Here is a 26,921-nt window from a genome sequence, read left to right as displayed (position 1 = left end):
AGAATAATTTAAATTATTTGTATATGAATTTTAATTCCCAAGGTCTTTTTTATCCCGGGTATTAAACGTCGGCATAAAACATATTGATTTCATTATCTTATGAACATTATAATGAATTACATTAATTTTATTTAAAGAAGTAGAACAGTTTAAGTTTTACTAAACAAAGATATTTTATTTTCAGCTAACTATATTAAAGAATTTGTTTTTCGTTTTTATCAATTTAGAAAAGAGTAAAGTGAATAATACCGTGCAGAATAGTGAAAATACATAGGTATGACAGTCCTTGTCTATTCTTCCCCCTTGCCCTATCTAGTGTAGAGTGATTTTTCAATGCTATTTTAATTCGAATTAACACTGATAATCATGTATTCTATGGAGTTTTCCTTTTTTGGCGGCGCTCCTGGTAGGATAAAAAAAATTGATAACTCAGTTAGGAGTAAAAGGAAAAACTTCATTGGCGTTACTTCTTCAAATGTTGCTGCTACCTTGATGGAAGGAAGAGGCAAGATAACTACCTCACAACCCAAATGATTCTGAATCTAAACTTTGAAACATCTCTAGATATAGCTCAGATTCTTGCTGAATTTAAAAATTTTGTGTGGTATGAGTATACTTGGCTCATAGAAGAGATATTGAATTTGTAAAGAAGATAATACAAAACCTTAGATGTCACAACCAACTTATTGATGAAATTATAATGTTTTATTTATAATAGTCAGACGAGTTTTTTCATACGCAAATAAAGGTAAAACTCGTCTCAAGTTATCTATTTTATGCTAAAATGAAAATCCCGTTCTCAAGATCTTATCTAAATATTCACTTTGAAGGTGACTTGAGGAGAAAAAAAGTTTAGTTTTCAAACTTATTACTTGATAACGGCGAGTGAAATATTTCATTTCAGATGAGATAATAAATATTTCTATTATCTTTGTGAACTAGGTAAACTTTAAAACTTAACAGACAGAATATACTTTATCAAATTTGAGTAAATTATCATTACAGACAAGAAGAAAGAGTTATTCGGATTCTAGGAAATTACTTAGTCAATAAATATCGTGAAACGTATTTCTGCTGAAGCGGCTGCCGACTAAGCTCATAAAAAACAGTTCTATGGTTTTCGGCAGAAGAGATCAAATTATCATGTAGATTTTCCTCATTCTTAGCCTAACCAAAATTTATCCCGATGTTAACGTTCCAATCATGCTATTACATAATATAAGTCCTCCGAAACTGTGCTAGACTAAGTTATAAATACCTAACCTAACTGAACCAATTATTAGCGGCATCAATCAAGGTTTTGTAACAGTTCTGCCCGCATAAAGATTCTTTCATCTGCTGATCATCTAAATCTGCAATGAAACGTTCTTATGTTTTTTGTTTACTTGCTAAAAGAAACTTCTTCAAAACACAAATCTGCTCGATCCATGTTCACAAGGACTCCAGTTATCCATTGAGTCCACACAATTAATTACTCATTGACATTACAAATTAATATCCAAAAAGTAGACTAATTGATTTTTCCACCAATAGTCTTTCGATAATCTTCCATCTATCCTTTTTATATCCTCAAAGGGCCCGCCTCCTTTATACGGGTAAGAAAGCCCCATTTCCACGATACTCAGAAGCCTTGTCTCTTCTCTTCTTTTGGATGGAGTGTTGGTAAGAGCTACCCATTCGGAAAGATTTCAAAGCCTCATAAAGATGGGGAAAGTGACTTTTTGGCCACTTATGCGGTATGTAATAAATTCTGAACCCACAGTGGGGAATAACAGCAGAAGCTGAGTACTGGGAAGACACTGCAAGGTTTGATATCAGTTGTGGAGCAGAAGGTGCTTTAGAGTTTTCCTAGATAAAAAATTGCTGATTTTTGTACTGCTTCGACAGTAAGGAACGTTAGTTGAGGTTTATGATTTTCCTAGTAAATAAGAGAATGAATCCACCCCTAGAAAAGGTCACAAAGACCAAGGAGGGTGAGTAAAGTAGTACGTAAGAAAATTAAACGGTTGTGGTCAATTTTGTCTTGAGTTTCATGCAATGCAGCATTGAATATTGTGGGTGGTGGGAGCTGACAGACACTGTGTCTAGATAGTTATGGAAATTTTGAAAAAAAACAACTTGATGAGAAAAAAGAATTTGTTGGACAATGTGCACAAATTTAGTTTGGAGAGTAGATTGTGTTAACAAAGGCGAAAAGTGTGATGACTAGTTGAGTTAGCTGACTGTTGTGATCATTTAGTTCTTGAATAAAAAGAAGGATTGGAAATGTTGAGCTGTGGATCCAATTCATAGAAAAATATTTAAAGACTCATGAGGATGGGTAAAGTATATTTTTGCTACGTAAGTGGAAAGTGAATTAAAAGGCTGGCTGCAACTTTGGTGGGAGTTTCCTACATGAAGCATAGTTGGATAGTGAATATACAAGCAGTCAATCACAAAACTCCTGTTTATAGGTAAATTAGTGGTAACAGGATGACTAGGTGCGTTCAAATGCCCTTTCTGTCAATAACAATCCCAATGGATCACAGTCCCAGCGAAACAATTGGCTACTTTGATTGTGTAAGAAACAAATGTCATTGGGACTTTTTAGTAAAGTTCCAATTATTCCGAAAATTTTTAAAGGGGTTTTTGTGGAATGTTTTGTAAAATTCTTGAATAACGACGCTTTTTATGTGTACCGTAAATTTCATAAAACTCTGGAGCATAGTTTTTTATCCTATCCAACAAATATATCAAATTCAAAAATCGTCTAATCAAATTTCCATCGCCAATAGCAAATATGATTTGTTACTGCGATATATCTCATAGCTTGTTCATAGTCATTATTTTTAAATGATACCCTGAAAATTTATTTTCAGGAATATATATAACTATGGCATGTAAGTTATTTTCGTAAATTTTACATTGCTTGGCTTTTCTTCGGTTCCTGTCTAAAGGACTCATAATTTTTTATGCTTTTTTCTTCGAAAATAAAAAAAAAAATCCGAAATATTTATAAAAAACTTAGCAAATTGCTTTTAAGAAAAAATCAAATTATAAAATTTTATTCCTTTTTACTTTAAAAAAAAATAAAATGTGTTCAGACAATAACATTCTGCATCTAATTTCTTTTTACATTATAAAGAATTAAAATAATATACGTATTCTTTTTTTACAATATAAAGAATTAACTGATCCGCATAATTATTTATTGTCCGTTTATTTTTATTAATTCCTTTACCATAATTTGAATTCAAACTCATAAGCTTGTTATGCCATTAAAGATACAAATAAGAAATTTTATTTTTAATGAGACACTAATATGCTTTTTTCTACGCTAATTAGATCTTATTTTAAATAATTTAATTTTTATTACTATATATAAAAGTATAGCATTTCAAATTACTCGGAAATGTATTGAAGATTACTGAGAAATAATTTTAATTAATTGCAGCCTTAATGTGAATGTTTTTGCAATAGTTTTGTATGAAAAATACATAGAAAAAAAGCTGTTTGCCATGACAAGAAATTTTTAGTAGCATGAGGCTTTATATATTGTTATACATATCTTTAGTAGCATGAGGCTTTATATATTGTTATACATATCTTTAGAAACGGAAAAAAATATATTCATAACTGTTAATTCCCAAATTTACGTTTCTGTGTGGATTAATATGTAATTTTTACCATAAAATTTAGCTTGAATTTAAAATAAATCATGTTGGTTAAAGGGATTGGCTTTGCACTTAATTAAAATACGTAACAATTAAAATCATGAATAATAAAGAAATTCTAATATGAGCATATTCAGTATCAAATGTTATAAGCCAAAGAAAATTTAAACGAACTAATAAAACATAAAGAAGGGTTTGACTAAAATAACACAAACCAAAGCATAAAATTCAATGCTCAGAAAAATTAAATATTTTTTCCTAATAAACAGATTTTTAAAAACATTGTTCAGTCGAAAAGGATGCATTTCTTCCTTTTCTTTGCCATTGGATCTTTGTTTGGATCTTTTATCAAATATTTTCTTGTCTAAAAAGATACAAATTATTAATTTAAATAAGATATTAATAAGAAAGGATAATTGTAGGCGAGTTATAATTACTAAATGTATTTAGAACTATGCCGATAATTTTTAGTTATTGTATAAATGGTGAACTGTATTATGATTTACTTATATTTAGTGCTTTTCAAATATATTTTGGAGAGAGTGTTGAATATTTTTGAGAAATGTGTTTTATTTTAACTTAATTTCAAATTCAATGCAAATCATATTGCATTCGTACCATCATGTATATTTAATGAAATAAAAATATCTCCGAATCTCAGACATTGGTTAATAAAAATAAGCCACATCTGAGAGTTAAATACATGTAAAATTTGATTATGTCGATAATATTTGTTCGAAATCAAAAATAATGTTGTTGTTTTTTTAATTTCTTGAGCAATAGATTTATCTAAAAATAATAACAGCAAAATTGTGCCTAACGACACGAATCTCGAACACTGCGAAAGATGCTCATGCGATTCCTAAATAAATTGCGAGAATTTAATTAACTTAGAATCAAACGAAATTTCGATATTTTCTCATATTAAATAAATGATTCGCACTTAAAATATGTCTTTTAATATATTAAAATTCTAAATATTTACTTTTCATCAGTATATTTTATTTTTGTATACTTTTTTTATTTAATTTTAATAATGTCTCAAATACATTTTATATGTAGTTTTCAATGAGATTCAGATTTTTTAAGTTAAAATTTCTCTTCATTGTAAAACCTAATACATGAAATAAACATCTAAATTTTGAAAAATATATTGGTATTGTAATTTTATTGGGGTTTTTATAATTTTTTAAACATTTATTGTTTACCAAATGCATAAAGGAGTGACATCGCTCTAATAAGTTGTTTTCTAGTAGTTTATTGAATCTGAAAGATTCAGTAGAAAGAAACATATGAAGTATATTTGGATTTTCATATTTAAATCATATATGAAGTATATTTGGCAATTCTTATAAAATACCGATGCTAAATTACTCTACCTAGTTTTCTTATATAGTATTATATTTCTTATATACCTTGTTTTCTTATTATGAATTGTAGAATTCAGCTAGCAGTTTTAATATTAAAGAAATTTCCATTTTGGCATCCAAGCTCAAAGTTTAAAGGAAATCGCAACCCCGTAATTGAATTTATTTATATTCACGAGATGCTCTTTAAATTCTCAATTCATTTAGGTATGTTTAGCTAGTTGAGTTTTAATATCTATAGCACAGATTATAAAAGAAACAAGAAAGTCAAGATATATCACATCGTATGGCAATGAATAGTTAGATATTAAAAGAAAGTTTGGTCATTCAATATTCATAGTGCACTATAACGACATGGGAATTGTTTCTTAAGAGGGTGAATGACAGAATGTAAAGATTTCAGCCATGGGTAAACAATAAGGACAGAATATATTTCAAATCTAATATCGCAATTGGATTTCAAATATATTTTGCTTAAGGAACCATAAATGCCAAGTTTCGCTTGAAGCCAACTTGAAATTAAACACAGCCAATATTCTTAGTGAGCATCTGGTTGCCATAGGCAAATAACAAATCAGTATAGCTGAAATGTTATATTTTGTATCTTTTTTGTTGTTGTTGTTGCTTACATGTTAGTTATGTGAATCAATTAAATACTGTAAACATATATTAAATATTAAGAGCAAAATAAAATGTTTTGGCTGTTTTTTTATTTGCATAATTTCAGCAATTCATGGTGTTCATTGAGAAAAAGAAATTATATAGTTTTTCAAATATGATTTCACATGATCCATAGAATGCTTGAAATTTACTCACACTTTAATATGTAACCTCCATAAGTATTTTAAGTACTAAATAGTTTTTTACATTTGATTAGATTTGATGTGTCTTTGACAAATTTACTCATATTTTTTTGATTAAATACAATACTTTGATTATGAATAAATCTATTTTTAAACTCAAAGAACTCTTATAAAAGATTGTTTATTTTGTATGAATTTCCTTACTTATTTATTCAGTGATGAACTCAACTTAATAACGATTCCTCCATTAGTTTTATTTCTCTATCTTTGCTTTTATTTTACAATAACACATAAGATCCACGATTTGTATAGTATTTTTTATATTCAATAATTCCACTGAAATTCAATAAAGCATTTTGAATTAAATCATGCATGTTCATCATAATTCCTTCAAAAGAGAATCACTTTTTATTGACTCATTAAATTAAAGTATACCATTTCTATTTTCTCAATATCTCATTTATTTTAAGCAAATTTTCCTGAATTACTTTTATTTACCTGTAGGTGAAAGGGGACCTTGTTATCAATACCACTGTGATTTCGGAGCTATGTGCTTCTTGAAAGGAGGAATAGCGACCTGTGAATGCCCCACCTGTACTGAAGAATTCGAACCTGTATGTGGAACAGATGGAATATCATACACCAATAAATGCAAACTTCGCCGAGAAGCGTGTGAGCAGAAAACTGAGATAGCGGTCGCGTACAGTGGCTTGTGTAGTGAGTAAGATGATCAAACTTTTATTTAAAAGAAAACTATATTTCAGAAAACCTTTAATACTAATAAGTAATAAATTATATTATTAAACAGATAGTATTATAAACTATTAAATAAAAAGTAATACTATTCTGTTGTTGAATAAAACGTTATCACATAAAGTTCACTTCTGTAGAAAGCACGCGCACGTACACACTCGCACACACTCGCACACACTCGCACACACTCGCACACACACACACACACACACACACACACACACACACACACACACACACACACACACACACACACACACACACACACATAATGGCTAGGCAAATTGTTGTACTTAAATGCAATTGAACTTTTCTCATTAGACGAAGCGTATGGATTTCATTTCATCCTAGACTAGAAATGTTTTAATCATTTATTTGTCACAGAATTCCTTATAAGCATTCTGGTTTATTATTCTTTTCATAAATACTTCTTAAATTAATATGAATTATTACTTGGTTATTCAGAATACTAAAGACGAAGAATGGAAAAATATTTTTTTTTATGCAGTCTTCAAAAAAATATTAGTAAATATTTTCCCATGAAAAAAAAAACACTTACTTAAAGTAAATTAAAAAATCTCACAAAACAGCTGTGTTGTAACTGATTTTAATTAATAAAGATTATGTAACCAAATTTTAATAGGATGTGTCATTTCATTTTCATGTTCTGGGACATTACACGCCATATTTGAAGCTTGTAGTCTCATTTTTGCTTGCTTGTTCGAAATCAAATGCTATATACGTTTCTAAGATGACGTAAAGCAGAGAAAAGTTCTTTAACACAGATGAGCGTATCAATCCTGAATATCTTTCTTTATGTCAAATAATAAAAATGGGTAATACTGTAGTGTTACTATTTTGAAAAATCTTCAGCAGAAATTAATTATATATTCATATATTAACTGTTAAACTTAACTTAATTAGTTAAGTAAAACTTAATGAAAATGCTCCCAAATCATAAGGGACGAAGACATTAAACATCAGATCATGAGGGATTCCTTTTAATTTTGCATACCACATTTAAGATTTCGAAGATAAATTACTTTTCTATTCCAATGAAATCATTTGAAATTTCAATCCAATTAATAATTCTTTAGTTTGAAAGAAAATAAACGATATGCTAGTAAAACTGTGAAATTACTAATTCATGACGCTTATAGAAAACGTTTTTGAGTTTTTATGTAAAAATAAAACTTTTGCAATATATTAGATTTGGTGTAACTTCATAAAAATTATCAAAGTCGTTCGACGGTAATTGTGAGACATTAGTACCAATTTATTATGTAAATTCTCATTATTAAAAGTTTGATTTTATAATACGAAGATAGTTTCGAACGGTTGTCATTTTTAATTATTGTCGCAATATCTAAAAGATAAAACACTTCGGCAGCTAGATACTCTTAATTATATACAAAGATGGCATTTTTTTTTAATTTTCGAAGTGTGTTAATAAGTGCTCTAATAGCTGTTCGATGACAAAATTGCTTCTCGCAATTTTTTTACTTCTATTCCCAGAAAAATCTTCCAATCTAACGCTGATGAATTTTTAGTTCTGGGAATATCTAAAATCTAAAGTGAACTATCGAATTCTGGATTTAAAGGTGTCATTAAAGGAGAAACTATGCATAACCATTATTAATAAATATACATACCTACACGTTTAACTATTTTATGTAGAATTATCACGTTTAATGACTTTGTGCCATGTTCTCTTCTTCATTTTTGGCTACAATCGCTTTCATGTAATGTATCATAGCATGTAAAGATAATCATTCCAAAAACGTGTAATCTCAATAATTTTGTTCCTTTCTTCATGTCTTTCTGCTGTTATTATTTGTTTATTTATGCGGTTTGTCCAACATGTTTCGTATGTAAGCTACCGTTTCCAAGCCATTTATGTCTTTCAGTGGTTCTCAGGAGTTTGTTTACAAGAGGGGAAAAATGGCTGTTTTCTTTCCAAAATTTAAAAACTTACAATTCTAACTTTAACTGTGCATCTTTCTGTTTTGTCATTGCTTACGACAATCTTGAGCTCAGGTCTTCAAATAATTGTATAACAAATTTCATTTTGAGGAATTGAGCCGAACAGATATTAACAACTCACCTGCCGGCAAATAATTTTTTATGATCATTCTGCTTATAGATTCTTAGAATTATAGATGAAACCAATTACATTTATTTAACATGATCTCGTTTTAATGCGTTTTACAAATAGAAATTTTATAATAATACTTTAAATTTGTAATTTAAATGTTTATATTCTATCGGCGGGGGATGTGAAAGAAGAATTTTTTGTGATATTATTTTGTTTTATGATTCATAAATCTCTTATTCTGGTAATAAATAAAGAATTATGCAAAAAAAATTAGAAGCAGATTTTTAGAAACGTTAAGTTTTGAACCTAATCAAAAAGATCAAATTTTACATTTTCTATTCTTGTTATACTTGGAGAAATGAAATGTTCAGTATGAAATTTTGAACAAAAAGGAAAAAGAACAGTAAGTAAATAGGAAAATAAATATGCAATGCAATATAGAAAATTTATTACAATAGAAGAGCTTAGTTCATTGAAGAAATATTTAATCGTTCGATATATTTCATTTTCCTTTTCCCTGGCTTAGGAAATTCACTATTTGTTTCTGTAAATGGGGTTAATATATTCAGTTGACGCTGGAATTAGTTTGAGAAAGAGGTACAAGAGAGGATCAGATTTATGTTTGGTAGTTGTTTGAGATACTAAGTACTTTTAAACATTTGTTATGGTACAGCTCATAATAACAACCGCGGTTAGTGACTGCGTTTCTCCGAAGAAGTTAAGGAATTTATATTGTGTCATAAATATCTTGTATTCATAATGAAACCGAACTGTTCAAACCCTTCTTGCTGCATTCAAACGCTGGAAGTTACTGAATTCTGCTTCTACTTCTGAAAGTTAAAAATATTCTACCATATCCTCGAGAAAGCTAACCCTCCTTTCAATATTTCTTTTACTTCATTGCATTTGTTTTTAGATATGGTATATTGTATCTTCATTTATAACTGTGCACTGTCGCTTAGCAATGAGCAATTCTTTTAATTACCATTATTTAATCATGCAACTTAATTATCTCTCTAAAGCAATTACGATTCACTTGTAAAATTTTGGACGGTAAAACATAATTAATAGGGGTTTTTTTTCCTTCAAATAACCTATTAATGTAAAGTTATATCTATACTGCTTTCTTCTTGGGTGACATTTACTTAACATTTTTATATATACAATTATATGCAACATCTTAAAAATCATTTATGATTGATTAGAATGTTAATATTTTTTATTTAATTGTCAGCCAGAAAAGGAATAATAAGCATCAAATTTCTCGAAAGGAGCACGTTGAAAAGATATTTATATTTCAGCATCTGTATAGAAGCCGTGTAATGGAGTTTCCCTTTCTTATTTCGTTTTACATTCGGCAATTATTAAATCTCTCTTAAAATTCTTTGACAATTTAATGTACGCACTTATCCTAACTTTAAGTAACTTCGAATAAATTAAACATTCATTCTAATATGTCTTTTGGTACTGAGTAATTTATTCGTTTCATATCAATTCTAAACAATGTCCCTATTTTTTTTTAGTTTTAGAAGTGGATATTAGATGATTCGATGAATTTCAAATCGATAAAAAATGAAAGAAGAAATTGCATTTCCCATTACCTTAAATATTTAATATAAAAATAAATTTATTCTCAATTAAAATGTCATCTGAAAAAAAAATGAATCGTTTAAGTCCATGAAAAAAGGAACAGACTAAATTGAAACTGAAAAAAAAAAATGACTCGATTGATTCCAGTTTTGAATATCTCATGAGGTGTTTTATCTTTAGAATAATTATTTAAGCTATCAAAATTAGGTTTGGGTATAGAATGCATTTTCAAAGCTTCTGTGAAACGCTGAAATTATCATCAGCAGCTTATATACATTTGTGTTTCATATTTAGAAAATTTGCATTTGCCTTTCCAATTAATAAACACCGAGGTATACTAAAATTATTTTCCATGTGGCATGAAAAGACAGTAATATTCAGAACTAATATAGATCGAATAAAATAGTAGATATTATAATAGTTATTACTTCCAATCATTGTAATATATTTCTCACAGAATAACATCTTACATGAAATGAAGTAACTGATGAGTCCTTGTCTCATCAAGCTCCAAAACTTGCAGGCGAGCGAGTTTTAAAATCTTAATAGATCCTTGTTATGCGATGATGAATTGTCTTCTGGAGAGGGATTCAAATAAATTAAGCTTAGAGATATGGTGGATGAAACTCTTTGGAAAATGTGCTTCTTTTTAAGACAAGCATTGATCAGAAAATGGGCCTATGTAATTTAGATTTACCATGCATATTATTTAACTGACTATCAAATAAACCCATGAAAAGTCAAACATAAATCTGCAAAGGAAATTGAGTGCCTGCCTTAAATTTATCTTCTTCAAAAATGGGCAAACATTTTGCGCATCAGAAGTTCCAGAAGTTATAAGAAAGAAGTCATCAACTATTCTCTACAATGGGACAACTTCGTGTTCAGTATTCAAGGTTTCTTCAATAATTATCATAAATTTATTTATAAGAAGTACTAGTATTGAGATACAGCAATCTTGCACTAATGTTTATAGTACTCCTCTTTCTCTTCTGCGCACTTCTCCTTACAGTTCTGCCATTGTCGGAAGTTTAGGATGGTGCATGTCTGGTCACTAATCTCTACTGATATTTTTTCTGGGCTGAAATATTGGGTAAAAATCAGAATTCATGCGGAATCATACCGAGAGAGTAGGGTGGTGAAGGAGGTTCATGCACGGTATCGTGATAGGAGTGACATGCGAAAGCTTAAGACCCTTTGGGTAAACTAGAGAAGTATTGGAAATAAAAATCAATATCCGTCTGAATCAAACCAATCTTAATACCTTCATTAGTTTATGAAGGTAGGAAGTAGTTATTAGTTCATTAGTGATGTCTTTTAGGATGGTGCATGTCTGATCACTAATCTCTACTGATATTTTTTCTGGGCTGAAATATTGGGTAAAAATCAGAATTCATGCGGAATCATACCGAGAGAGTAGGGTGGTGAAGGAGGTTCATGCACGGTATCGTGATAGGAGTGACACGCAAAGGCTTAAGACCTTTTGGGTAAACTAGAGAAGTATTGGAAATAAAAATCAATATCCGTCTGAATCAAACCAATCTTAATACCTTCATTAGTTTATGAAGGTAGGAAGTAGTTATTAGTTCATTAGTGAAGTCTTTTAGGATGGTGCATGTCTGGTCACTAATCTCTACTGATATTTTTTCTGGGCTGAAATATTGGGTAAAAATCAGAATTCATGCGGAATCATACCGAGAGAGTAGGGTGGTGAAGGAGGTTCATGTACGGTATCGTGATAGGAGTGACATGCGAAAGCTTAAGACCCTTTGGGTAAACTAGAGAGGTATTGGAAATAAAAATCAATAGCCGTCTGAATCAAACCAATCTTAATACCTTCATAGTTTATGAAGGTAGGAAGTAGTTATTAGTTCATTAGTGAAGTCTTTTAGGATGGTGCATGCCTGGTCACTAATCTCTACTGATATTTTTTCTGGGCTGAAATATTGGGTAAAAATCAGAATTCATGCGGAATCATACCGAGAGAGTAGGGTGGTGAAGGAGGTTCATGTACGGTATCGTGATAGGAGTGACACGCGAAGGCTTAAGACCTTTTGGGTAAACTAGAGAAGTATTGGAAATAAAAATCAATATCCGTCTGAATCAAACCAATCTTAATACCTTCATAGTTTATGAAGGTAGGAAGTAGTTATTAGTTCATTAGTGAAGTCTTTTAGGATGGTGCATGTCTGGTCACTAATCTCTACTGATATTTTTTCTGGGCTGAAATATTGGGTAAAAATCAGAATTCATGCGGAATCATACCGAGAGAGTAGGGTGGTGAAGGAGGTTCATGTACGGTATCGTGATAGGAGTGACATGCGAAAGCTTAAGACCCTTTGGGTAAACTAGAGAAGTATTGGAAATAAAAATCAATATCCGTCTGAATCAAACCAATCTTAATACCTTCATTAGTTTATGAAGGTAGGAAGTAGTTATTAGTTCATTAGTGAAGCCTTTTAGGATGGTGCATGTCTGGTCACTAATCTTTACTGATATTTTTTCTGGGCTGAAATATTGGGTAAAAATCAGAATTCATGCGGAATCATACCGAGAGAGTAGGGTGGTGAAGGAGGTTCATGTACGGTATCGTGATAGGAGTGACACGCGAAAGCTTAAGACCCTTTGGGTAAACTAGAGAGGTATTGGAAATAAAAATCAATAGCCGTATGCATCAAACCAATCTTCCTACCTTCATTAGTTCACGAAAAAAAATAATGATTGGAAATATTTTGTACATTCATATACGGTTCATTTTAATATACTTTAAAGGAAATGTTTAAATAACATTACATTCTTCTATTAAGGATGTAAAAAGTCTTTTTTTAATGCTGTACTGAAATGTCGTTTGGTAAAATTTAGCATTGAAGTTATTGAAGGCTGCATATGAAACAAGTTTCTAAAAATATTACTAATTTTTTTTGAAATTATTTTTTTATTTTAAATTCAGCTGGCTGTGAAAATAAAAGATGTGAATATTATGCTGTTTGTGAAAGCGATGGCAGAGGAAATGGGAGATGTGTGTGCCCGAAAACTTGCATCAAAGTAAGTAGGGACATTTTATAAATTGCATACATTTATAAGTTATTATCATTATCTTGACACGATGATCCCACATGATAAATTTTTACATGATAATGACCTGATAAATTTATTTTTTTAACTATGCTTTTGATTTATTAAACTGTAACGATTGTTATGAGAAAGGATCGAATCTGCGACGCTAGGCTCCGTAGCCGCGTAACAAGACAACAAGGCAAAAGTAATTACTCGTGTTTCGTAGCTATTACCTAGCTTATAAGCTTTCACCACAGTACTTTCTCTCCCTGTTAAATTTTAAACCGATTTTCATGGAAAAAGTAAATTCGTTTAAGAATAGTATGGTAGAAAAGTTTTATCAGATGTAAAAAAAAAATATCTGGAAATAAAAAATAACGTATTTTTTAACATGTTTTTTCTTTATTGATAAATATTTGTATTTAAATATTACAAAGACCGAAATAAATGCTTATTTGAAAAATTTTAAACGCGTTTCACAGAAATGTTTATGTAATCACAAACACACTAATATCAATGAATAATTACTATTAAAAGTATGTATTACTTAATGCGAATCAAAAGATTATCAATTCTTTATGAAAGCAGACGGAAAAATTAAGAAAAATTGATTTGAATATCCCATTATTAAATTATCATGATAAAGGGTAATAGTAACTTTTTCTTTTGTTGATTATATCTGGTTCATAATAAATTTCTTCTCTGTTAAAGGTAAGCAAAAATTATTTTGTAAAATTTATTTTCAAATGATTATAAGTTAATCTTAATAGGGAAAACATTTTCACCATCAACGCTCTTAAAATGATGAACTTAGAATTATATTTGCGATATTTTTGTAGTAATAAAGTTCTAAACAAACAAATAAAGTTCTCAAACAAACGATTTAAGTCAGGGATAAAAGATTTCCTCTATTTTCTTGACATATTTTCAATATGAAACTATATTTAATGTTTTTTAAGAAAGGAAAATAATAAATAGAAAAATCGAAAGCTCTATCTCAATAAAGCATTAAAGGAATAAAATATTCTAATGATCATCAAACAGTTACTTATCTAAAGCTTACTTACAAAACATCTTTTTCAATCTTTCAATCGCAGGGAAATCCTCAACACAAAAAAAAGTTCCATTCATATTATTAATTAGTAAAATATTAGCCAAAATAACTAAAAAAACTGACCACAAAAATTATTATTTGCTAATGAGCAATATATAATTGAAGTAATTGTTCATTTTCATTAGATTACATTTCAGTAATTATCATAAGAGGATGTAAAATACATCTTTACAAATAAAAAGCAGAATTCAGTAAATATTTCTATCAAGGTCAAATTAATTATTTTAACCTAATCACTAAATGTGCATTTATTTGAAAAAAAATAATGCAAAATATTCTCTTATGATCAAAGGTAAAACATTTATTTCTCAGGTTGAATCTCTTGTTTGTGGCACTGATGAAGTCACATATCTAAATGAATGCGAAATGAGAGTCGAAGCATGCAGAAAAGCTCAATATGTAATGGTTGTATCTAAAGGTCCATGTGGTAAGTGTCTATTATTAGTGTAATATATGTATAAAATAAATAATTCAACTCCTACTAAATAAATAATATAACTTTGTATTTCAACTCCCAAAACTTTCTCAGAATAAAGGTGTTTTTCTTGGAACATCTTACATATTCGAAAGTAAGCAAACACTCGTTGAGTAATATTAACCAATTTCGTGAATTTAGTATTTTTACTGAATCTATCATGCTATCTTTGGCGAGTTATTTGGCAATTAATCTCTGGTGTATGGTTAATAGCTGCCAAAAATCGAATTTGCGATTTAAACTTATTTTTCCCACCCGGTTGGAATTAAAACTTGACACAAAACTACACTTGTATTCACAAAATCCCATACCACATTTGATGTATTTAAATATTTCAGTTTTTCAGTTATCACTATTACTGGTTTCTCATACTACAGAACATCAGAGAGTCAACTTCTTGTTGGATTTGGCTCAAAATTTGATACATCTATACACTTTAGATAATAAATTTGTGAACCCAATTTTATCTATCAATTCTTCTTCGTTTTGTAATTATCTTTTTAAGTTATATTCGAAAACTTCAGGGACAGATTTTGCTTAAATTTGATATAAAACTACAAATTCTGTACAAAGATTGTATGCCAAATTGGTTCCGTCCAGATCAAATCATTTTCGAGGTATCTTTATCTCAGAAAAACAGATAGATGGATGCATTTATAGGTTTTTCGAACTCAGATAGATATAAAACGTGGGGATTTGTCCAAACCCCGAGTTCGAATTTTTCGACGATTATTTTTTTTTCCATACTACTTATATGAGAATTTAAAAATGATTAAACGTGTGTGGAATGAGCAATAACAACAGGAAGCTCAAAAGATCTTCAGGTGAATGAAAATGAAAAAAGTCTAACTATCATTGGCAACATCGTATAGAGGTCGACCAGAAATTCTTAGAAGCTGCATGTGTTTTGCTTTTATATCATTATATTAAATCTTGATCTAAAAAGCAGCATTATGAATGTTTTTTATTCTGTTTTTCTTTTATCCGTAGAAATAAACATAATTCTTTTATTAAAAAACATTTTCTGAAATTTTATTGGTGACGTTTTGTTAGATGTACTCGAATCATGGTAAGCTTTCTAAACTAAACTTAAGGTCACTTTTTCTAATTGCCTATTGACAGTAGATAAAGTTTAAGATGAGTCCCCCGCTTAACGGCTGAGTGAAACAAGTCAGCCATACATTCAATCTATTCTAGGAATTGAATAAATCTTAACAGATTTGTAGACGATGAAATTGCCTACCTAATGAAAGGCGTCGAAAATGTCTATCAACTGAACTAAAGTTACAATAACAATAACCGAATGTATTGCTTGCTGTCAGTAATTGGATAAATGACAACAAAGAATAATTACACAAAAGAGGTTTGAAAAATTTTCAAATATTGCTACCGTTGCTACTCTAAAGAATTATTAAGATCTACTTTCTAGTGTACGCCAAATTGTTAGAAAAAAACAAATCAATTTCCGATGTTTTTGATTCCTACTGCTGAAATTCATCTACATTCTTTATAAGACGTCGTAAAGAATGAAGTTATGAATAAGAATTAAAAGCCAAAACTATTTAAATTAATAGATTAAGAGCAGACAAATGAAATGGGAGTATATGTGTGATTTATGAAAATAATGAAACATCGGATCGAAAAATAATGAAACAGATTCGTGGCATAATAATCTTAATGACTGTTTTTCAAGCAGAAAATCTCATAGACATATTTTTATATTTCAATCAAAATTTGGACTGAGAGTTATTACCTAATGGTAATCCAAAATCACATCATTACTTGGTCCATGAGTTTAAAACTCTTTTGCTTTTTAATAAACAAATGCCCAAATCTCACGTCTTCTATTTCAGAAATGAGTGTGCAAATCATTTAGACAAAGAATATACGCTACAGGTACATCTTCCTTCATCCTTACGCAATTTTTCTACTTGCAATTGCAAATGAACTTTGATACTTTAAATATTAGTGAAAAAAATTGGCTTTCAGAGAAACGATCAGAGGAACATGCGAAATAATCTTCAGAATCTCAAACAGTCCTGGAAATAGAATGAAAAAAAGGTTGCTTTGATTTCAGTACCATATATATCTTACTGCCATAAACACATCGCAACAGCAGTTGTGTAGAAAAATGTAGTCCAAGTAGTTATACTATATACACCAACAAAAGCTTCCTGATATTTTAAAATTCCTTCACGACAAAGTAAACTACAATATTTTTTTTTAAAATCTTACAAATAATATGTCAATCACAGACTTCAATTTTTTTGCTCTTCATTTAGGATTAGAACCTCGAATCAAGAATCATGCAAAACTTATTTATGGGCTTAGCAATCTAAAAGTTTTCTATTTATCTATATATTTTTTCTTTTGATTTATTTTTTATTACAGTTTTTTTTATTAAGCTTCATATGGTGTTTATATGCTTTTTCTTTTCTTGTGCTTATAGTCCATTGTTTTATTTTTTCCCCTGTTCAATTTTTTATTTAAAAAAAATTAAACTTACGATTTTATACGATTTTATTTGCCGGTTTGTAGAATTTGTAATGTATGTATTTCAAGTTGTCTGTAATTTAAATTTATAAAGTAAAATTAATTCATTTATAGATATTTGTAGATTCCTTAAAATTTTTCCATCGAATAATAATATTTCGGAATTTTTCGTTCATTTGAGAATAAATTCTCCCAATAAAGACTAATATCTAATTAGCTAATGAAAAAGAAAATAGCAGTATGTTAATGATACAATTATCAATAATCCTGTCTTTAATTGTGCTTAATTTTTCTGTTCATTTTCTAAGTAATCTCTTTATTCTATGCACATGAAACTCCTCGGCATCAGAATTTTTTACCTGAAATATAGTTTTCAAATAAGTATTGATCGTTAATAATTTGACTTTTGATAAAAGTTTTCAGGGATTTTAAAATAAGCAAAGATGAACGAAAACGTAAAGTTTATTTACCAAAGTCACTACCAAAATGCATGTTTATATTCAACTAAAATAGTGTTCTAAAATATATTGTTCAATAAAATGAATATTTGAAGAGTTTAGTGAAAAAAATATATAACTTTTCTAAAAATGATATTGCAATTAGATTAAATCATCTTGAAATGTATCAGGTGTCTTAATTTTTGAAGAAATTATTTAATTTTTTGATAATAAAGATTTATGTTCGGTATTAAAAGAAAACAGGATATGTATTTTATATTTCAATTTTTATAAATAGTTAAAATTCAATTTTAGTTCAAAAAATATAAAATTCTTAAGAAAATTCAATTTGTATGCTTAAAAATATTTCTAAAAAATTAGCATTTAATTGGAATTACAAAGTCATACATATCTACATATACAAATAAATTTGTATTTGATAATAAAGAAAGGATAATTTAAATATTTTGAAACCTGAACCTGAAATATTTTGAAATCTTTAAAAATAATATATATCTTTTTATTTTTTTAAAAAAATAATATATTTGTTTTCAAGGTTTTTTTTTTTTTTTTTTTTTTTAGGAATTTGATTTATTTATATTTTAAAACATACGATTAAAAAAGTGAATAAAACTACATGAATAATTCACAAAAGTCACTAATAGAATCCAACGTCCCCTTAATAAATTGTTTTTCAGGCACTTCAGCAACAAACATATAGCATTATAGTTCACTAAAATTCTCCTTGCCCAAATTGGAAATATCTCTGCATTGTGAAATATTAAACTTTTTATAATCAGTTTATTGCAAGGATGGCCTGCACTTTTCATCCACAAGTCCATTTTTTTTCTTACTCTTTTTCTAAAATCTATTCGTAATATTTTAATAAATTCCTATTTGAATGATTATACTACAGTCATACTATGAGTATAATACTATTTTATATATAGTATGAGTTTGAATTTGTTTACATAAATAACACAGATTTTATTGAACCAAAACGAAATATATATATATATATTTAACATTAAGTTAATATTGAATGGAAAACCTAAGAAAATTATCGAAACTATTGCAAAAGCTATTTCCACATTTTCAGAATTAAATTTTAAAGCAAATAAATTTCGATAAATTGCTTAGTGTAGGTTGTTTAAGAATTCTTTAAATTGCTTCTCATTAAAAAAAAGCTATGAGTTACGTTGAAAGGATATCCATAAACAAGTTAGTAAGCTGTTCTGTTGTTTCTCGACACTTCAAAAAAAGAGGGGAATTGGTTTTATAATATAAAATATTATTCTATGTGTTAACATTAAATATATATAATCGATAAATTGAAATTACCACTAGAAGACGATCGTTTGACCGTTCGCTGCATTAATTAGAATGGATCAGTTCAGATCCGAACAACTTACATCATACCTCGAATGATGTTTTTGTTTATGAATCAGAAAGCATTTCCAGAAATAAATTATTCTACTTTTCCGATAATATAAAATATTATTCTTCATATTAACGCTAAACCTACCAATAAATTGAAATTATCAATAGAAGACGGTTGTTTGACAGTTCGTGGTAAATTTAGTATCAAATTGATTAGATCGTATCCTAATAACTTACAATATGCTTCGAATGATGTTTTTATTCAAGAATTGGAATGGAAATAAATACTTTATGGGAAATAAAATGAAAAATAAGAGTAGCATTTTTAAAAAATTTTATCACTTTCAGGTCAGTACAAAAATAAACACATCCTTTAAAACTAAAATCAGAATGGAAAAAAAAAAACTTCATATGAATATGAAATTTGAAAACTTCTTAATTCATTAGTTGTTGCGCATATTAAAAGTTATATTGTCAAGTTATGACTTGGGAAGATGATATAGACATAAATTTTAAACTCTATTTTTTTTCTTTTCTTTTTTTCTGTTTGTAGATCTATGTCGTCATGTACATTGTAAATATGGTGCTAGATGTGAAGAGGGCAAATGTGTCTGTCCGACGGATTGCCCTAAGGTATCTGAAACAGTTTGTGCAAACGATGGGGTCACATACAGAAATGAGTGCGAAATGCGTCATGCTGCATGTTTGCATGACCAGGAACTCAACATGCTTTTTTATGGAGAATGTGATGAAGCTGGAGAATCACAAGGTAACTATTTCTATACTTTATCAACGGATTCTAGATCTCTCTTTTACTTGTGGATAACAATTTTCAAATATAGGCAAGATGGGAATACTCAGTAAGTTTTGCATATTTCGATTCTTCTCAAATTGTTTAAGGTTGCATTTATGTAGACATCGTTTTATGGAGACATTTGAAGGATTGTCTACAGTTCAGATTTGGTGTATACTTCAATAATTCTCATTGGTTTATAAGCACAAATATGTGTTTAATAGTGTGGCGTCCTTAAGACCACTTGACTATTTTGTTACCTTCAGCATTCTATAAAAAATCAAAGTGACTTTGCGATCTTTTTGGGATAAAGTCGAGGCAATAGTATTAATTGGCATCATTTCCATAAAAAAATATAATAAAAATGATCTAACACATCTGTAAATAATATTATCTTTCTTAATGCAAAAATAAATACTATAGCAAAAATTTTGAAGCCCACTCTTGAAAACATAAAATTTTAATAATGTCATTCCGATATTATGCGAACAGTTTGAGTAATGATATAAATATTTATGATGTTGTCTGAAATTAAATTTGATATTATTAAGTTTGATAGCGGCGCATCAAAATTGTCAATTTATGAGGATATAAATATAATTATTATGAGCTGAAACTTACTGAAACTGTTTAGTTATGTCATTATATCGATTACATAAAACAAATGAGAAATAATTTATTACTGAAAATTTCCAGTCATTTTTCTTTATATATCTAGGAATTTTAATGTAATAAATTTTAAATCATATAATTATGATTTATTTATATACATTTAAAATATGTTGGAATGTTACTTATGATGAAATAAAAAATGTTTTCTTTTTTTACAATTATTTTTTATTAAATTGTAACAGATATATGATGGTTCTTGCAATAAAAAAAAATGCAATAGACATTACATATTATTATTTATATTTTATTTTAATACAAAATATTTATATTCAAATGTTTTAACGCAAATTTTTTGGGAATATTTAAATAAATAAAAATATTTAAATATGAATTTCCCTTTTTATATTTGCACTCTCGATTTCAGTTTAAATATTTGCAAAAAAGTAATGTATTAAATGTTTAATTTCCGCAAATTTAAGCCTAATAATGGCATTGTCTCTTTATGCTTGTTAATTATAAATAAGATAAAGCATATAAAAAACTCCTAAAGTAAGTGCTTCCTTCTTTTTTCACGTTAAATTTTCTTTGTTTAGTATTATTTTTTTGCAACAGCAAATTTTTTTGCAAGCTAAGAGAAATAAAAAAAAATTAGAGGAAATTATATGCTTTTTTTTCTTTTGAATTTCATTGGATAAGATGCATGCTTTTAATTTAAGTAAACTGAAAATGCCTTACGATACGCCGGCTGGTTAAAATTTAAAAAGAAAAACATTTTCGAAACATTATATTGAGAAAGCGATGCTATTTATTTATTATTTTTGTTTGATTCCAGATAGTTAGCATAAATACGTTCTTTAAAGAAAAATATGTATTCATTGAATGAACATACATTTTTGAAAAATGGTTCTTATATTTCAGGCGTATAAGTACGCTTTTTAAACATTCAACTGATTACTTTTAATTCAAAGAGATAATTCTTAATAATTGTGGCAGATACATACTATATTATGCGAACGAAATATGCAGGGTTCATCATTAAAGGAGTGTTTAAAAGTTAATAGACGAAACTATTATTCAGAAAATTATGAAAGTTTGTGCAGGGAATAATAAAGAGATATGAGTATGCTTTAGTGAGTAAAAAATTAGTTCAAAATTCCATTGTCAAAGGGATCATAACATACATTTACGATAGTTTACAAATTTTATTACAATAAGGTATGTTAAACATGACGGCCATAATCTTCAGCTACCATTTGGAATCGTGCAAGGTGGCGTGCTCCTTGGATGATCGCAGTATGCTCTGAGAAATGCTGCAATCGTGCCTTGAAATACTGCTTTCAAGAGCAAGTAAAATTTTTAGATTATCACGACTTACCAAATGCCCCCAAAGCCAAAAATCACATGGACTGCTGTCTGAAAATCGGAGAGGCCATAGATCTCAAAAGTAGTGGTCAATGGCACGTTCTTCTGTAATAAGTCATTTTTGAAGACGTCCTTGACAGAAAGTTTAATGAAAGACGCAGCTCCATTTTGCATAAAAACTGCGAGTGAAAGGCATTGATGTATATTCGTATCTGAAGCAAATTTGTGTAATAAAAATGAATATATGTGCTTGGTGAATGAGCATGTTCACTAGCATTTAATTCCTCAAAGAAAGCAGTTGAAGAATAAATTATGCAGTAAACATAGATCACACCATTAGTTCTCATTACTACAATGGAACCTTTAAGATTGTACGCGGATTTTCACTTTCTAAAATCTGTAGTTGTGAGTATTTGACGAACCGTCCACATGAAACTGCACTTCTTCTGTCCAAAAAATATTCCAATGCCACTCTTAGTCAAAAAAGCATTTAAAAAACAGAAGTGAGAACCGCTGTCTAATCTTAAAATCATATGATAGCGATATCTGTACAGGTTTAAGCTTGTAAGGATAATACCAGATGATACTTCGCATAACTGTCTGGATATATAAAAGGACTTAACTAATTTTTTTTACCACATGGCGGACACCGATACTAGTGTTGCGAAAATTGTCCGGGGTTCGTTTGGATAGTGGGAGTTATATGGTGTGGAGAACACTCAATCAGCAGGCGGCAGTAGAAAATGAAACAACGACGTTTATTTACACGAAGATACACAGGACAACACAAAGACGACAACTATATACAGCACACAATTATCTTCAGCCGAGACGTGCAGACAACAGCGCACAACAGACTCTAATGCAGACCGTAGCGGACAACTTAATTCAGCACTCACTTGACTCCGTCGCTGCTCCGCTGATCTCTGGAAGGCCAGTTCTCTCTGCCGATTCCGACTACTCTATTCACCACTCCAATTCACGACGACGACTCTGGTTCACTCTACTCTGCTCTGCCGCTTCCGACTTCTTCTCAATTCACCGCTCCGGTTCACGACTCGATTCACCACTGGTTCACACTACTCTGCTCTGTCGCTTCCGACTTCTCCTCAATTCACCGGTTGTTCACCACTACTCTGCTCTGCTCGCTTCCGACTTCTCCTCAATTCACCACTACTTTTGCTCTGCTCTGCCGCTTCCGACTTCTCAATTCACCGTCCCGGTTCACGACTGCTCAGCAGGTGCGGCTGCTTCTTTTTATAGGTCTCAGGAGGCGGGGCTAGACGCCTCTCAACCAATCAGGAACGTTCGAGGTGTATCTCCGTTCCTGCTCGACGGATCGGAAAAATTCTCGATGTTTCGGGTATAATCTATTTTGGCGCCAAAATCGCCAAATTGTCGCCAAGTTTGTCGCCAATCTCTGGATTCTCCTATGGAACCAGCTATGCTGGGAAGCCGCATCACAGGTTCGTAACGCTAGCATGTACGTTGGAAGCTTGCCCCACTTCTGCCTTAAGTGCTGTTTTCTTTACGTTCCTGCCGTAACAGGTTTTCATTCCCTTCCGGAACAAATATTAAATTAACTTGTTTCTTCAAATATTAACTTGTTTGTTCAATATATAATCGAAATAATTACTAAATCAAATCATTCGATATCAAATATGATATCGAAGATTTTTAGCAGTCAATGGGTCTTTTCACATTCCCTCCAAAGTCCAATATTTCTATAGAACAAATCGTTTTGCTAAAACAATTTATCTTACAAAGCTGGTAAATGTAATGACATTTTTACTATCAATAACAAGTATATTGAAACGAAACTCTCCGCGAAAGCTTGTAGTTTTATAACAACTGCTGTATGACATGACAAAAATGTGTTTCTTCTTCGTTTATATAAATATTTTGTTCGAAATTTAGCTATCGGTCAATTTTTCGAAAGATTGCAATTATAGCTTGATACCTTGTTAAGAGATCTCGTGCTTCGCAGTTATTTGCTCGTACATTCGAAGATGAATTTCATAAAAGAACTCGAGTGCCTGCATCGAAAGACATAAAGGAAACACAGTATGCTCCAAAATATGCAGTACTGAAACTTGTGCATATTGAACAGGTGGTTGCATTTGACGACGAGGCATAACATCAGCAACACGTCTTCGCAGTAGTGAAAAGGAAGTTGTATTTTGCAGTTGTTGTAGGAAATGGGTCTCTCGACGGAGAAAAAAGTATTTATGATTGAGAATTATTTCTGTTCATACGGAACCAGTCGTGATGGTGGACAGAGTTTGATAAAGGTGGCAGAACAACTCTAAAAGAAGTTTAATAAGACGGCACAAAGTAGCACAGTTATGCTGTCTATTACAAAATTTCAACGTTCTGGTAGTGTACTGTGTCAACGGAAGAGGATGCTTACTTGTGGGGTTAAAGAAGAGATTGATCAATTGTGTAGATCCACCAAGAACTGTGCCTGCATTACTTGAGAAAATCATCCCTTTTTACAGGAGTCTGCAGCAAACTATGTTTCCAGATTTATCTGAGAATCTGCCAGAACTATATGAACACTGTCTACAACAAGGCGGTGCATACTTTGAAACGGACGTTATGCATACCGTGGTAAACCAAAGCGCTAATAGTGTGTGTATGTAAGTAGGTTAATTTTTTCTGAGGAAAAATAAACTCACAGATATCAATAATGTAATTCTGTCCATTATTTCATTTCAGTACTGTATATTTTGGAGCATACTGTATTAACTGCCAAAATATTTAATTTTTTTGTAAATTTCAGTTGAGAACAATGATCTTGAGTGTGTTCGTAGAAGATGCAAGCAAAAGGAGTTTTAAGTTTTTTTTAACTAATGTTTATCATTCCCTTTAGAGACTGTAATTTAATGAGTATAAGTTATTGCATTAGAGTAACCGAAGGATAAAAAGATAGAGAAGTTAAAATATGGAACGAGTCGTAAACGAGAAATTCGTTAGAAAAATTGCTCTCCGGCTGCGAAATTTTGGGCAACATTTTTTTATTTCACTTAAGGAAAGTTCCATCCCTTCATTATATCCTACACAAAATTTCATAACTTTCGTAGCATTAGTTTAGTTCTATATACAATTTTAAAATAGAGTCGTTTAATTGTGAACGCCCTATGACTGAGATAAATAATTCATGTTCAAAAGTTTAATTAAAGCTCTAGAGATTCTTTAAAGGAATAAAATGTCAATAAAATGCTTACTGAGAAACAAAATGTAGTACATTAAGAAACTAAATCTTTGCTGCGCAGTTTAATAGCTAGCTTTAAAACTTTAGTAAACGCTTAACTTAATTCCTTTATAATTGAACAATTATATTGAATTTGCGTAAAATATTCCGAATTTTATATGTAAAAGAGGCACAATAAAAGATGCCATGAGTCTCGGGAGGATTTCCAGGAATATTCAAATCCCTTAAAAGGTATCAGGCATACGACACCTCACCTCCTTATGAGAAACTAACAGCAGATTAAATATTTTTAATGCAAAATATTTTATTTTCTAGGATAACATTTCAGCTATATAGTTTTTTTAAGTTAAAACATTTATATAATGCTCCTGAAAAGGGAAATGTTTGTTCAGATTGATAGCAGATAGTCAAATTAAAGTTAATGAGCGGCAACAGTTATTCTTCACTTAATGCAAATACGGAATAACTAAAAAATTAAAAGACAATAAAAAACTTAATTTATACTTTCGATTTTTTTGTTTATTTATAATTATATGATGACTCTACTATTTATATCATTTTATATGAAAGCTATCTTACCCTGTACAATTGCCCTATTAGTACAAAATGGTATCGTAGCAATGTTAACACATAATGTCAACATTGCTACGATAACTGCAAGATATTGGCTTGCATTCAGAATGTCGAACAATATCGAGATCGTACAATGTCTTGCATTAATGGGGTTTATACAGTCCATATCCCTTATACAGTATTAAAAATGAGTAGAGTTATTAGTGTCATCGATTTTGTGTGTTTCATGCGAGCTTGAATCACCTCTTTCTCCCATTATACAAAATTCTTATATGTCTCTTCAGAAACTACATTAATTTACCATGCCTTACAATATTATTAAAGGTAAAGATGTTACGTTAAAAAAAATAATTCTATTCCTCGCTGTCGTTCCAAATATCTCCAGATTAGCAAAACTTACAAATCTGTATGAATTTCGATGGCTCCTAAATTTTATCAAAATATGTTAACGAAGTGTTCGGTAAATTAATAATGAAAAGGTAAATGTTTTGACTTCTGGTAATCATTCATAAACTTTTCAAATTCTATCATTTCTTGAATGATGAGAATCTGTTTCATGAATTCAAAACAATTGTTTAATAATCTTCAATGAAAAAAATTATGCAGTTGCTTTAAAACGAACGCATCCAAAATGAAATAATATTTCTTTAATATTTCAACAATTCATTTATTTGATTTTGTAATAATTTGTATTTGTTGAAACTTAATATTGTATCTCACTGTATCTCCTCATTTAAACATTGTTTCAAATATAAAAATACAACTTTGCAAGTTCATATTAAGACACAATGCATTTATCATCATTTTAGATGAAGGATCTGGTGCGGAAATTGATTGTGAAGAACGGACCTGTAAATACGGGGGAGTGTGCGAATACAATACGGATGGAATATCGCATTGTGTTTGCAATTTCCATTGTCCCTCTACATTAGATCCTGTATGCGGATCAGATGGAAAATTATATGACAACGAATGCAAATTGAAAGAGGAATCTTGTAATCTCCAGAAAAATGTCATGCCTGTACATATTGAAATGTGTGAAGGTATGTTGTCTTTGGCCCTTTTCTTTTATTGTGGTGTATTTCATTCACCTTACTTAAAAATGGGTTTTAAAAAATTCAAAATTATTAAAGCTTAGTCAGCTAATAAC

The 26,921-nt window shown here is 29.8% G+C and overlaps 1 protein-coding gene across 1 annotated transcript in view; it reads left to right on the top strand.

The window, feature by feature from the left end:
• Positions 1-26,921, top strand: part of LOC129961970 (agrin-like) — a 309,476-nt gene that overhangs the window by 178,222 nt on the left and 104,333 nt on the right. Inside the window, exons 9-13 of the mRNA XM_056075621.1 lie at positions 6,328-6,540; positions 13,212-13,306; positions 14,745-14,859; positions 19,771-19,986; positions 26,581-26,814. Coding sequence (XP_055931596.1) covers positions 6,328-6,540; positions 13,212-13,306; positions 14,745-14,859; positions 19,771-19,986; positions 26,581-26,814 — 873 coding nt within the window. The remainder of the gene's footprint in view (positions 1-6,327; positions 6,541-13,211; positions 13,307-14,744; positions 14,860-19,770; positions 19,987-26,580; positions 26,815-26,921) is intronic.

Source organism: Argiope bruennichi, chromosome 2 (assembly GCF_947563725.1).
Source record: "Argiope bruennichi chromosome 2, qqArgBrue1.1, whole genome shotgun sequence".
Lineage (NCBI taxonomy): Eukaryota > Metazoa > Arthropoda > Arachnida > Araneae > Araneidae > Argiope > Argiope bruennichi.
The sequence above is the reverse complement of the archived record's forward strand: the minus strand, read 5'-3'. Positions and strand labels throughout refer to the sequence as shown.